This window comes from Hesperophylax consimilis, chromosome 23 (assembly GCF_061612785.1).
Source record: "Hesperophylax consimilis isolate HC1 chromosome 23, BYU_Hcon_1.0, whole genome shotgun sequence".
NCBI classification, from domain to species: domain Eukaryota; kingdom Metazoa; phylum Arthropoda; class Insecta; order Trichoptera; family Limnephilidae; genus Hesperophylax; species Hesperophylax consimilis.
In genome coordinates, this window is record NC_142858.1 from 17,251,640 (window position 1) to 17,266,746 (window position 15,107).

At 33.4% G+C, this 15,107-nt stretch overlaps 1 protein-coding gene across 2 annotated transcripts in view; it reads right to left on the minus strand.

Annotated features, from left to right (window-relative positions):
* The window catches only part of LOC149412387 (uncharacterized), a 109,144-nt gene that overhangs the window by 65,766 nt on the left and 28,271 nt on the right, over window positions 1–15,107 (minus strand). For both annotated transcript variants that reach the window (XM_089645863.1, XM_089645862.1), the window contains exon 3: window positions 13,341–13,446. In XM_089645863.1, coding sequence (XP_089501989.1) covers window positions 13,341–13,446 — 106 coding nt within the window. The remainder of the gene's footprint in view (window positions 1–13,340; window positions 13,447–15,107) is intronic.

Below are 15,107 nucleotides of genomic sequence, written 5' to 3' on the forward strand. Positions count from 1 at the left end.
ACATTCCAAATTAGGAATTTTGTTATGACTAGTCACTACCCCGCCGGCACGTGACTTTTGAGTATGATAGAGTTCTATGTTATATATTCAATTTTTCAATTAAGTCCGAAATCCTGTATCTAAATTTCGCCAATAAACAATTAGATAATGTTAATTAAGTGTTAATCTCAAGTGACCTACCAGGTAAGTATTGTACTGTATATTTTCTCCATAAATAGTTAAGTAATAACATAGATCACTGTAGAAATGTATTATAAGTTTGTACAGCGCCCTTGAGGTGTTTTTGCACAAAAACGGGGCTATCAAAGTCATCCAAGTATTATTATTATTATGTTTGGAAAATTCGATTTTGCTGATGTTGTTTAGTTCAAAAAGTTTTTTTTTCTATCATTCGATTTTTTGTATGAAAATTTTCAATCAGTTTGATTGATCAAGCTAAAATTACCATCTTACGAAATAAGTTTTTTTATAATATAATTTAAAATACAAAAACTCATTTTATTTGTTAGAACTACTTAAAGTAATCAAATACATCGAAAAAAAACAAATGCTTTTCGTTTATTTTTTGTGGTTATTTATTTATTTTATTATTTAAAACTATTGTGGACTACACTTACCACTAAACAATGTTCTGTAGGTCCCTACCTATTTTGTCACGTCTAAATATATGAGATCAGAAAAATTGTCAGACCTGTAGACTTGCCTTTAACCCGTATTTCAAAATAGGTAACATTCAAGGACGTGCTAAATAAATTACAATTATTACACTTTGGCATTATGATTATATAGCGCCTTCAAATAAATTAATCGTTTATAATACTATATAGTTCACTGTATACATCATTAATACAAAACTACACTGAGAAAACGTTGCTAATTTATTAAAAATCTGGTTATATTTTTCGTATTACTGTTAAAAACAGGATTGCAAGACCACTAACGAATGAATTAACAGGTTTCCTAATAAACTGTCGGTAATACACGAATATGATATTAGGATGTTGGAAAACGTGTTAATAAAAATTATAATATTCTAACATTTTGTCAAGACATTTATTAGGAAAAGGACACATACATGAACAAGCGTTCCGATATATTCTGAAGGGACAATATTTTAGTAAGAAAGGGATTGCAATCACGATTTTAACAGGACTTCAATAAATGAATCATTCTCATTTTTCTGTACCTTTATGTACCGTAGGCATCTACCTACATAGTATAGGACCAATGACATTATAAAAATAAGAGATGCGTTATATTCATACTAATGTAGCACCGCTTAGGAAAATGATAGCCATTCAAATAGAATGTATGAAATAGCTATACAAACGACCCGCTAAAGTATGTCCACTAGAGTTTAGTTCAGTGAAATCCTCTAAGTGGAGAACAGTGCGTTAGACCAATCAGCGTGAAGCTTCTTTCATTTCAACTAATTGGTATTATTTACTAAAAGGTATATAAGATATAATATATATTATTACCTATAAGATAAATTTATTATTTCAAACATAATATTATCGTTTAACACGCAATGATTAGATGTTTAAATAAAGAAAGATAGGCCCCACTAATCAAATGAGGCAGGCGATCAACACTTGGCAAAAGCCGCGAGGTTTAAATCAATGTCGAAACAGATAAAAAATGTCGGATTAACTTAGTACTAAATGTGCTTTATTTATTCAGAATATATGTTTGTCTGACATCTGTCCGGGTTAAGATCAACATCGTTTTGTTTCAAACCCAAACTAATATTATACAAATGTTGGATATTCATTTTGAAGCCATTAATATCATGTTTTAATGCTACAAAATAATTTAATTCCACTTTAAAATGACTGCGAGAAATTTTATTCAACCCAAACTTATTTGTGGTTGAAACTTAATCAACATTTTAAAAACACGGAAATTTAGTTTAAAAACCAGTAGGTAAATGTAATCTACGAACTTTTCTTTAGTAATAAACACGCGTGGTGGGTGCAAAATGTTAACTATTTTTGGTAGAAGTTGGCTTTTATACAAAACTTTCTCTTGGGCGTTGAAGATGATTTACTGGAAAACGTAATTTGATTCCATTGTTATTCTGATAAATACAGCGTATTGGGAAGATTCTATGTTGAGATGGATTTCAATAATCCATTTTTAAATTAAACCATTGCATATTAGGTAGGAATCTACCTAACTAACTATGGGCAGGCATATCAGTCAGTACGTATCCTCGTTATGTGCAACTTAAAATCGGCCGCTTAATCATTGGCAAGCCGCAGAATAGTTTCTCTTTTAGACGCCGAGGCGCTAGCAAAAACAAATGTCAAATATGACGTTTACGCGAGTAATTTATCTTACTGATCTCACCGTAACTTTGAACTCACGTTAATTGCCTAGTTTTATCAGTATAGACCATTATAATCATCGAGCCATGAGATCATTCTAAAATAGACGAATAGTCTGGTAAGATATTGTAAAAAGAAATTCTACTTCAGTAGAGTGTTTTATAAACAGTGCATTGACTCCAGCAAAACAAACACTATTTAAAATTAGTATCCTCGCATGGAGCACCATGCTGATCGAACTGGAAAACTTTATAGAAAAATCAATTCGTAAATTAAACCCTCCTAAAACGCCTTTTTAGAAACCTGAAATGTTGAGAGCATAGATATACCACACACGAAGAGAGTAATGTGATTTTACAAAGAAAAATAAACACATTCATACATTAAAATCCTAGACAATAAGTGTAATAGGCTTACGACCTGTATGGATTATGTTCCATATAAAGATTTTGTTCCAAGCCACGCTAAACTTGACATTTCAACCAAGCTGAGCTTAAAATCAACTGAAATCCTGGTCCAATGTACTATGTACGCACACAAACATATGTTCTTTTGGGCGTAATTCTGAAACCTAACTATAAATCCGAACGATATAAACCTATATAAAACTATAAATTTGATCGGTCGGTGGCCGAGTTGATATCGCGCTTGGGTTCCACCCAGGCGTAGTGTGTTCAATTCCTCGGCTGGCTAAGTCCTCCATCATAACACAAACAACATTTTCCGCTTTCTGTGGTGGTAGTACGAGATTTTCAAATATTGTCAGGTTATTCGTAACCCGGGAATGTTTGTCTTTCTTTAAAAAAAAAAAAAAATTAAAAAATATATTTTTTCTACCAATACGGCAAATTAAACTCGTAAGCTTACGGCCTAGCGTCATAAATTTCTCAGAGTATTTGCTGGCGGAAGTTTATAAAAATCTCTTTCATATTTATATGTAGAGTATTTAAATCAAGTTACAAAATAAAATTCAAATTCATCTTCCTTAAATATAAATAATATAAAATTAAGTTGATTACAAAAAAATTGGATTGTTTCTTGATTTGAATATTTGACATCAAAACATAAATATTTTTATTTATTCTTACATTTATATGCAGAAAGGCAATTAACGAGGCATAACCACAACCCAGTAATATAATATGTATTTATACTGACGATGTATGAATTTGAATGATGCAAGGAGTTTGTGCCAAGACAGATTTGTTTAGCGGACAATTCTCTCTGCCTACCTCTTCAGGAATAGCGTGATACTTAGTTTCATATAAAAGTTAAGATCTTTGGAAAGAGATTGGGTGTCTCAAAAGTGGAGTTATTTTTATTACGACGCCTTGTAGGTAGGTAAGTAGGTAAATACTGATTTAATATTCGGTTTATTTAGTTAGCATCGAGCAATATCTCCCAAGCCGTCCTCGTCTCTGAGCAGATACGGTTTAATCTTATATCGTGTAAAGCCATGAACGCCGATAGCGTTCGGAGAATTTATCATTTTTTTCAGAGTTATGAATTCTGTTATAATCAGACCACCGTACCAGTAGGTATCCAACTAATAACTACCTACAGTACTAGTAGGTAGTTAGTGGTCTGATTAAACACTGTAATTTAGCACCATTTATAAAAAAAAAATAGTTTGTTTGACCAAGTAAATAGAAAAATATTAATTTCTCTGATCGAGGATCTTTATTTATTTCACGTTGAAACGTTTCAAACATTTTGAAGATTTGATCAGTTTAAAATTAATTATTTTTTTATATTAAGATGTATTTAAAACAATATTTATTAATTATTATTTTTTTGATAAATTAATGTTTTTAAAGACAAGATTTTATTTATGCATAGCACAAAGGATAACAATTATTTTTATAAGCAATAATTGTTCGCCTGAAACACTCATCCACATTGAAAAAATCTCTTGATAAAAAATACATGACGCCAACGGGACTCGAACCCGTGTCCATTCGATTTCCGGTCGAAAGCTCTGACCACTGAGCTATGGGGGCTTATTTCTTACCCGAGAAAATATTCAATATATGCTAGTGTTTCATTCAACAATTACTGCTTTTTACATTTTTTCACCTGAGAACAACGTCATGTATTTTTTATCAGGAGATTTTTTCAATGTGGATGAGTGTTTCAGGCGAACAATTATTGCTTATAAAAATAATTGTTATCCTTTGTGCTATGCATAAATAAAATCTTGTCTTTAAAAACATTAATTTATCAAAAAAATAATAATTAATATTTGACAAGTCCAAGTATTTCACCTAAAAAATGTATACAATTTGTATCAACGCCATCTAGTGAGAGATTTAGCACTTACAATGCCTTTCTCATATAAAAATAAAGTTGGTTGTTCTCAGGTGAAAAAATGTAAAAAGCAGTAATTGTTGAATGAAACACTAGCATATATTGAATATTTTCTCGGGTAAGAAATAAGCCCCCATAGCTCAGTGGTCAGAGCTTTCGACCGGAAATCGAATGGACACGGGTTCGAGTCCCGTTGGCGTCATGTATTTTTTATCAGGAGATTTTTTCAATGTGGATGAGTGTTTCAGGCGAACAATTATTGCTTATAAAAATAATATTTATTAATTAAACTATATAACTTCTTTGCTCCACCATATTTTTTTTTATATCAAAGATGACCGGTTTCGACACTGGTTTCACCGATTTCAAAGCCGACATAAGACGAAACAATACCCTAAAATAAAGCCAGAATCTTAACGACGTAAGTGAAGCAGCCATGCACAAAAGTATGCGACGCGCGGCCCTGGTGTATTGGACAGACCTGCGGTTGAATTTGCCCTATCAAATCTCTAAAATTAAGTGGTAATATTAACGACATAAGTGATAAAGTCGGTTAAAAAGAATATTCTGCGCGCGTTCCGGCGTAATGGAAGGACCTACGGTCTACTTAGTAGGCCTAGAAAATATTTTATTTAAATTATTTCTGATGAGCGTATTACTAAAATCCCAAATGTAACATCCGTTATTAGAGTCTTACGACGCCTTAATAATGTAAGTTCCCCATTATTTTCTTAAGTTTTTTATTAAATATATTTATTCCATGGGAAAGGAATGGTTGTTCCAAAAACGGGCGGCTTTTATATAAAAACGATAGTGGTTCAAACAAATCCATATTGTTTAATTTATTTATAATGGATAGCCACACAGTTAAAGCTACATTCAAAGGTTAATAATGATTACATTTTACACACGTCAATATAATACATATCTTTTTATTAAAAAATCAATGACATACGAAGCAGTAAAAGACACGGGAAATAAAATATATACAAATTGGTTGCAACTCGGAATTGTATCCAAATCCTCTGTCTTACCGGGACGACTACTCGGGACCAATTAAGCTACTGAGACCTAGTTACAGATATTCGGTCATTTTTTAAATAATCTATTTCAATTTATATTTTTTTTAATGTTTTAATAAATAAATTAATGAATGCTATGGAAACTTGGAAGTTTAAATTTTGACTGGTTGTCGATGACAACGCATTCTATCAACTTTTGGTGGCACTCAAGCATTTACGCGCATTTCTCTGAAATTGAATAATCCAAATAAGATTTGGATTAGTCAGTCCCTGGGGAAGAAGGTTCAATCTTCAGTCAAACAAATTCTTCCAATTTGAGTATTTTTGAAAAAAGATTTTTTCAATTTTTTTTTTAAATTTAAGAATTAATAGTAGGTACCTATATTCAATTAATTCCAATCATCAATTAATTAAAAATATTTTTTGATTATTAACGTTGTCAACAATTAGGAACTAGTGACTGGTTTAATCGCAATATCTTCTTCCGATATTGTATACTTTAATTATAACGCTAAACATACCTAGCTTTAACTATTATCTTCCGATATTGTAATAATCCAATAACAACACTAAACGTACCTAGCTTTAAATATTATCTTCCAATATTTTAATAATCCAATAATAACGCTAAACATACTTAGCTTTAACTATTATCTTCAGATATTGTAATAATCCAATAACAACGCTAAACATACCAAGCTTTAAATATTATCTGCCGATATTGTAATAATGCAATAACAACACTAAACGTACCTAGCTTTAAATATTATCTTCCAATATTGTAATAATCCAATAATAACGCTAAACATACTTAGCTTTAACTATTATCTTCAGATATTTTAATAATCCAATAACAACGCTAAACATACCAAGCTTTAAATATTATCTGCCGATATTGTAATAATCCAATAATTACGCTAAACAAACCGAGCTTTAAATATTATCTTCCGATATTGTAATGATCCAATAACAACACTAAACGTACCTAGCTTTAAATATTATCTTCCAATATTGTAATAATCCAATAATAACGCTAAACATACTTAGCTCTAACTATTATCTTCAGATATTGTAATAATCCAATAACAACGCTAAACATACCGAGCTTTAAATATTATCTGCCGATATTGTAATAATCCAATAATTACGCTAAACAAACCGAGCTTTAAATATTATCTTCCGATATTGTAATAATCCAATAATAACGCTAAACAAACCGAGCTTGAAATATAATTTTCCGATATTGTAATAACGCTAAACATACCTAGCTTTAAAAATAAAGATAAATTACAATTTTTTCCTTTTATTTTTTTTTGTTTTAGTTCTGTGGTGATTTTGAGATGGTGCAGACTATAGTCTAGACTAGATCCAACAATTATACCATCAATATCACGACACTCTATACGAAGTAATACCCGATATTCCCAATAATAATTATCGTAGGTAGGTGACCGTACAACTGAAATTAAATTGAAAAATACGTGTTTTCGAGCAGGATTCAAGTTCCGCGCTATAACTTCAAATCGATCACAATAATTCACCGTTTTATGACTAGGAAAAATTTCCCAGTTTCAAGTAGAGCAAGTCGAAATACAATACGGGGTAAACTACGACGCGAACTAGTGAAAAATCATAAATTAATGTGTAAATAAATAATTTACTTGGAAAGTGCCAGTTTTATTATTGTTCGAGATAGATATCTTGGTAGATATCCACAAAAAAATATATTATTATGATTAATCATTTTTCCACAAACATTTTTGTCGCTTCAAATCATCAGAAATTGAAATCGGTAGACTTCAATAAAAAATTGTCAGGAACGTGTATTGCTTTGTTGAAGAACTTATAATCTGGTTAGGTTGAATAAATATAATCAACCTAACCAGATTATAAGTTCTTCAGGAACGTGTATTGCTTTGTTGAAGAACTTATAATCTGGTTAGGTTGAATATATATGAAAGGGGAAATACATATAATAGCATTAATATTACAATATGTATAATTTGGGAGACGGGTATGGGTGCCGCCGCCCCGGGAACTATTTATTGGATAACCAACACCCCTGTCATAGGACACCCCAAGTGATTCGATAGCTTTGGTGACTTAGCAGGGGTGCCCGGGTTCACGGGGTGAGGTTTGTCTAGATCTTTGCGGCGGATGCGTTTGCCAGCCTATTGCGTGGCTGGCCCAAGCGGGACTGGTTGAGGGAGACCTTGTGAACTCTCCTGCCGGACTATTTCGACCCATAGCCATCCCGCAGTGGAAGGGATGGATTCATACATACATCACTCCTGGACACTTTGACACCTAGATTCATACCGACAACTCATTTTTTTCCTTACCAGAAAGAGGCCCTTCACACAGCATCCCCAAAGATGACATAGGCCCTGGTGGATTTTTTTTATGTCCTCCTGTGTGGAGTTAATGTAAAAAAAACTATTGTAACAATACCATAGACATATGAATATTAGTAGACCTGCCCTAAGTGATTAAAAGCATATTATCCCCACTCCCCATACCGGTTCCATTGGAGCCGGCTGTGCTCGCGTATGGCCTCAAGTGAAATTTGAAAACGTGACGTCATCATTCTTGTGCGAACTATGGTCGAGGCATCATCGGTTCATTTTACGAAATAACACGGCAAAATGTTGACTTGTACTATGAAAACTTGTAAAAATAGATGTGAAAAGAGAATAAACCCAATTGTCGTATTACATTCCATATATAAGCATTATTTTACTTTAAGCATATTCACATCGTATAATATGAATCAGTTGTTACTATCACATCGAGAAACGTCTGGACGCGAAACACAAAGCTGGTTGGTTGCTGGGAAGTAAATTATGAACATTTATAAAAGTGTCTTAACTAAATACTTAATCGAAATATTCGACTCTGAAAATAGAACCGAATTTTTTTGCCGAATTTGGACTTCGCAAATTTGTTCATAACGTGGCGAGTAATTTGCGCTCCCATGTAAAAATGTCTATTCATTCAAAAGCAGATTTTACTTTTAAGAAGTAAATGGTGATATTATAATGCGAGATGCCTATTTACTGTCAGATTGATTTATTGACGAATCACAGTCAGCTTCACTCCCTTCGTTCTTCAACAGTTGATTTTACCCCTCGCCATTATCTTCTCGTCTATTAATTCCTATGTCTGTGAACAATACTCATTTTGTTGTTTATCTATATTCAAATTCAGTAATTAATCTACCACTGAAATATGTAATGTTTCAGAAAAGCAAGAAAACGAAAGCTTATGAAAGTTCCAGAGGCTTTGCATTTCGTCTGTTCTAATTTATTAGTTTGTTTAAAAATCTGATTCCCTCGCGTCGAGAACGCTTTAGCTTTAGATTGTAGATTCAGGTTTTTTGTAATGTTCAGGTTTGAATGTACTCGTATGTCATGTTGCCGCATGAGGCAAACTCAAAACAACTTACTCTCGAGCTACACGGAAAAAGGTTTGTTTATTCAACTCCTTTTCGAACTGTATTGCTAATACTAACAAAAAAATTAAAACATGACGGATATTCCTTTAAAAAGCACTACGAAACTGAAAGAGGCATACCGCCGCACTGACAGCTAAAACGCGCATGGAACAGAGAGAGAAGTTATTGTATTACAGCAGGACGCAGAAGCAGTCAAATATACCTTCGCACATATTTTTTTATTTTATTTTATATTATTGAAACATGTTGAAAAATGTTGTATTATTCTTGTTTTTAAGGCTACGTTAGTCTGAATGTTGCTCCGTTAAGGTTTTATGAATGGCTTTGCAGCGGAAAGATTTCTAAATTAAAAATAATAATATAATTTAATCGAAATGCATAAATGTGAATGAGCAGGAATTCGGGACGTGTGTGTGACTAGGTGTTCGCTGGTCGAGGGCTCGGGTCGGCCGGATTTACAGCCACAATAGGTGATTACTTCCACTATTCCAATCGGATTATTCTTAGTGCCGCAGCTGTTCGGCGGAACAATTCATTCATTATTTTATTGCGCGCATAAAATATTTAAGCACATTTTCCTATTTTCGCGTGAACGCCATCATTCATCAAGCCCCGAGAAAGTACTTGATCCTGATGGCGAAACGTATTTATGGCGGATCGAAATAGAGGCGACCGCCTCTATCGCCCCGGCAGCGCTCCCAATCAATCCAATACCTATTCACTGGCACTTCTATTATCGTCCATTTGATATATTTTAATTAATGTCTTGACTTGGTAAATGTAGAAATTAATTAGGGCCCAGCGATCGTTTAAAATGCTTTACATGGTTACAACAAAGGTGATAAAAAATTAATACAGCATTATGGCCCCCCGGGTGCATATTTACCACATAATAAAAACCAAAAATTTGTTGATTCTTTTCAAAAGGAGATGATTCTGTATCTTATTCAGGGGTACCTAATTATACATGAACTTAGATCGCTACTTGAATATTTCATTACGATACACCATTATAACCTGCATAATTAATTTACTCATGTAATATGTCTATGTCTATTGTGCTATGAATGTTGTATCATCATACCTGCTTGCTCTCTTAGTGTGTTTTCTACGTTTTAGTGTGTAATGCCAGCGGAGTCAATACCCGAGTGTGTAGCAGTTCACAGAAAGTAATTTCCATTACTCAATTTAGGGACCTGGAAATTAGGCGTTATTTTTGGGGAAAAGTGTTGCTATGTTTTCGTTGAAATTCGCATTACTTTTGGGAAAACCGGTTTTATCTTTCAACAAAAGTTATATTGCGTGTTTTTTTATGTTTAATAAAATATCGCATGGGATTATTATTCATTGCTATTCGAGCTTTTCAAAACCATAGACAAAGAAATATTTAGAACGTTCCACTGGAGTGCTTTGCGACAATTTTTTGCAAGTATTGCGCAATATCTTAGTAGTACCTCTAGGTACTTCCTAGAGTACTTATTGAGTCTAAAAATATGGAATAAACTGTGAAATCTAGGTGGATTCACTGGCTATAAACTGCAGTAATCATTTCATATTGTTTCCTTACTAATATTTTGAGGAATGATGTTAATTGTATCGAATGGCTGAATTGATTGCGCAACACAAAGCGCTCCAGTGGTTACTACTTTCTTAGTGATGCCATAAAATAGATCGAAAAATATGAAAATTCGTGAAATTTTTTACCCGAAAATTGGGAATTTCCGAATTTGCGTTTTTCGGCTAAAACTTACGAATTTCGAAATACACATCTATTAAAAATATATTTTATTTTATTAAACCAATATTATCAAGTATTAGGAGGTGCGGGAGTTAGTGGCAGCTGACGAGCGGACGTCCAGCGCCACCCCGCGACGGTAAAGCATAAAACCTGCGGACATTTACTTAAGATTTACGTCCGCCACAAGCCACAGGTAGCGCTGAGCCCATAAGAATGCCTAATATCTAGCCAGACCCGTCCCCTCAGACACAGTACGTGTAAAGATCATGTTATCTATCTTGTGGACATGTTCAACCATCAAGACATGTTTAGATTGTATAGTGAACCAATGTAGTGAGTACATAATACCTACCTACCTAACTAGATTACTAATTTCTCGTTTAATCATGATCAAAAAGTTCAAATAAACACTCAAAACGTAGCGAAAGTTTTGTGACATATTGGTACGTAACCAAATATTGCTTATGAAATTGTTCTCAGTTGGGAAAAAGACCAACACGATTAAAATAATATTTACGAACCTCGGAATGTGTACCTCATCACCATCATGTTACTAGTTAATAAAAATTAAAGAGTAACATTATAATAATATCCAACAACACAGTTATTTAACTCTTTTAGGGTTCTCAGTCTAAATAATGTATTCAAAAAGAACTCATTGTTACAAACTCATAATGATCATTTCAATCCTACAATAACATTTCCAAAAATAAGTTTCGCGCTTCTCAACACCATTATACTTATCAAGGTATAAAAATTTTTAATGCACTCCCATATAAAATCAAATCTGAAAAAAATTATAAAGCCTTTAAATTACAAATAAAACAACTTCTTGATAAACCAAATAATAATTATAAGTTTTAATTTAATTTTTACGTATCTTTTGATTACAGGCACATATTAGTAGTAATTGATCTAATTCAAATTTCAATAGTAGGTACATACTTAGTATATAATTAATAATGGTATTTCAATAATTATAAAATAAATTTTTCTCGAAAATTGCAGGAAACATCATGAAATGATCACTTAATTTCTTGACCCCGATTATAATAATAATGTAACTTACATTATAGTAATGGGGTAGTTATTCTGAATCCGTTGTCAATCCAATTATTACAGTATGAAAACTAATTTTAAGAATCTCTTTAAATTCAAACCTTCCCACCCCCCCAAAAGAACTATTTGCTAAAATTTGGTAGTAAATATTTGTTAGTTATTTACTAAGAGAAGCTTTTTCTATGTACGGAAAAAATATCTTGCTTAAAACATCAAGCACACGCCCCCACTGTTGTATTCTCCTAGATATGTACGTACCACGATTAACCTGCGTTAAATTTTTGTCATAATTATATTAAATAATTGGTATAATCTTACTTTTTAATATTTTTGCTTAAATTCATATTTTTATTAAAAAAATCAATCGATTTAATTTTATTTATATAATGGTTTACATGGTTCTATGATTCTCAACACAGTGACAATTCAAGGCACTTTGTGATATGAAGTCATTAGAAACGATGAATTTTTTGTATTTTTTAACCTAACCTAACATAACCTACTTAACCCAATTAATAAAGTTTTTGTTTCATCACTTTCCATGACTTTATATAACTTGTTAAAGATGTGATGAATTATCATTGTGATAATTTATCCGGTCACCGGTTTACACGACATGTGCTTTGTTTTTTCTTCTTTAAATATGTTCTTTGTCTTGCTTAGAACTAGGATAGTATATTTTTTCAAGTTCTTACAATATAATTAAAATTTTATACTACTACATCATATTGCTTGGTATAATAGTTGTGAAAATAAAAAAAGTGCAATGTATACAATGTGTTAATAACAAAATAAGTTAATTCAATATATAATAAATCTACAAAGAGATTTAATTTGGAACATGCGCAGTGTGCATTTTGAAATGTTTAGCGATTAAAATTGTTTTGGTAAATCATTTCAACAACTACTTACCCGGTTGTTGGTAGTTTAGGTGTTCAGAATTGAACTTCTTACACAGTTCTAACCGTTCTTCCACAAACTCATCCCCTCCCAACTCGGTGTTTAGATTTTGGATTCGCTTCGCGCAAGTATTATTTGATGCATAATATACTTAATACATTTGTGTTGCAAAACATACGAAAGGAAGTTGATATTCCACCAATCAATGTTTAACGTAATTTTCATGGAAATGTTGGCAATGAATTGGCAACACTGTTAGATCAATAGAATTGTGCACAGAAGACCTTATGATGTGTCTATTAACAGAACTAATTAATATATTATTCATTATTGTGATACGTGATTTGACGTCATTCGACTTTGTCCAAGTTCAATTCGTATTGATAAACATCGAACATGTTACATAGTCGCGCGATTAGATCATGACCTGAGTTTAAGTCAAGGATCGCAATAAAAGAAGGATCAGAAGCGATCAGAAATGGATCTGAAAGGACTGGAAAGTTCTAAAGAATTTTTGATGGGTAACTTACCAGAATGGGCCAAGACATCAGGTACCAGGACTGAGGAAGAGTAAGCCGGCTCCTCTTTGGGCTGCAGCAAGTCGGGACTGCTGGCCGCTGGGTTAATGGACATCTCCTGCAACACGAACAAGCGCAATGCACTCTTTCAAACAAACCCCGTCCAAGGTGGTTCCGAGCAATAATACAAGGGAAGGCGGCTTTCAGACAAACTCGATATAAATAACACCACTCCAAATAAAGTTCCGACATTTGTATTGGTCATGTTTTAGTGGGTGTCATGTAGTTCAAAACGTTTAAACATCACCAAGCCATTAGAAATAAATAATGTCCACTATCAAGACCACTATTCCATTCGGATAGGTAAGTTAGTTTGAAAAATTTTACACGAGAAGAAATGTCTTAGATATTTTTATGCAAAACAAATAAAATAGATTGAATAACCTTAACGTTGCAGCGAGGGAATCTTTAAATAAACAACAATGATTGTGAGCATTTCACTGTTTTTAGGCCTGTCAAAAAATTAAGCATTCTAAAATTCCGCTCGAATTAATCCTTCGCAATTTGGTGCAGGATAAATGGAGATTTGAACTCGAGAATGCTGGCGAGTCAACGGGACAATTAGAGCGCGGGTTTTTTCCTATAATTTATGTGACATTTTAACACTTCATACCGTTGTAGGGCGGGGAGCGGGGAGGGGGTGTCAGTCGCCGCCTCCCGCTTACCTAAGCGATTTATTTGTATCTAAATTTATTTTGAAGTAATTTGTCGCCTTACACTACCGAGCGTGCTGCGGTGAGCTTCTCGGGGGAATGTCACATTTCCTAAAGCATTTTGTTTCCCGGCGACACGCCCGTTCATTATGTTCCAGATTACTCTTCATCGCCCCGCGCGTTCTTCCTGGGCCTGCGAGTGATATTCGTACCTACACGGTGCGATTGAGCGACCTTTGGTGTGGGTGGTACCTGGTACTAATAACATGTTTTAAAGTTGTATATTACTAACTAACCATTATGCCGTTTCCCGCAGAGGTAGGCAGAGAGGACGGACCGCCAAACAACTCGGTCTTGGAACACACTTCTTGCCTCATTCACATTCATACATACTCTTCTATTATTCTGACTCTTGACATGGCCCGACTCAAGTATCTAATTCACTTGATCGTGCCATGTCTTAATAAGGGCGTCCCCGTTTTCTGCTACCATCCGCATTTGAGTCATATATTTTTCTTACATTCCTTTCTTCGGTCATTCCTTTCTTTTCCTAATCTTACTCATTACACTTGCATCAGCCTTGCACTCTTTGCGGTTCTCAACATTTTCTCGCACGTCATACATGGTTTTACTACACATACGCCTTAGGGATCTCATTTCTACAGCATCGCAGCATTTATTCCAATCTATCCAACCGCAAATAAGAGCTCAACATGAAGAAGAACTAACTGCTAGTGGTAGCAATGGGTAAAACTGTTTGTACACAACTCACTAATCTAGCAAGGCTGCAGATGTCTGTGGTGTTACCAAACACACAATAACAGCGACAATAATGAAGAAGATATTATTTTTTAAAGAAAGATAACATTCAGGGGTTACGAATAATGATAATATTTGTTAAAACAACCCTACAAAATTATCAAATGTTTAAGATGTTGTTTTTGAAATGATGAAGGAAACTTGCTAACTAGCCGAGGAATTGAACCCGCGACGCCTGATCACTACTTTATAATCTTTCTAAGGTTATACCCACCCTTGTAATACATATTTGATTGAAGAAAAAGAC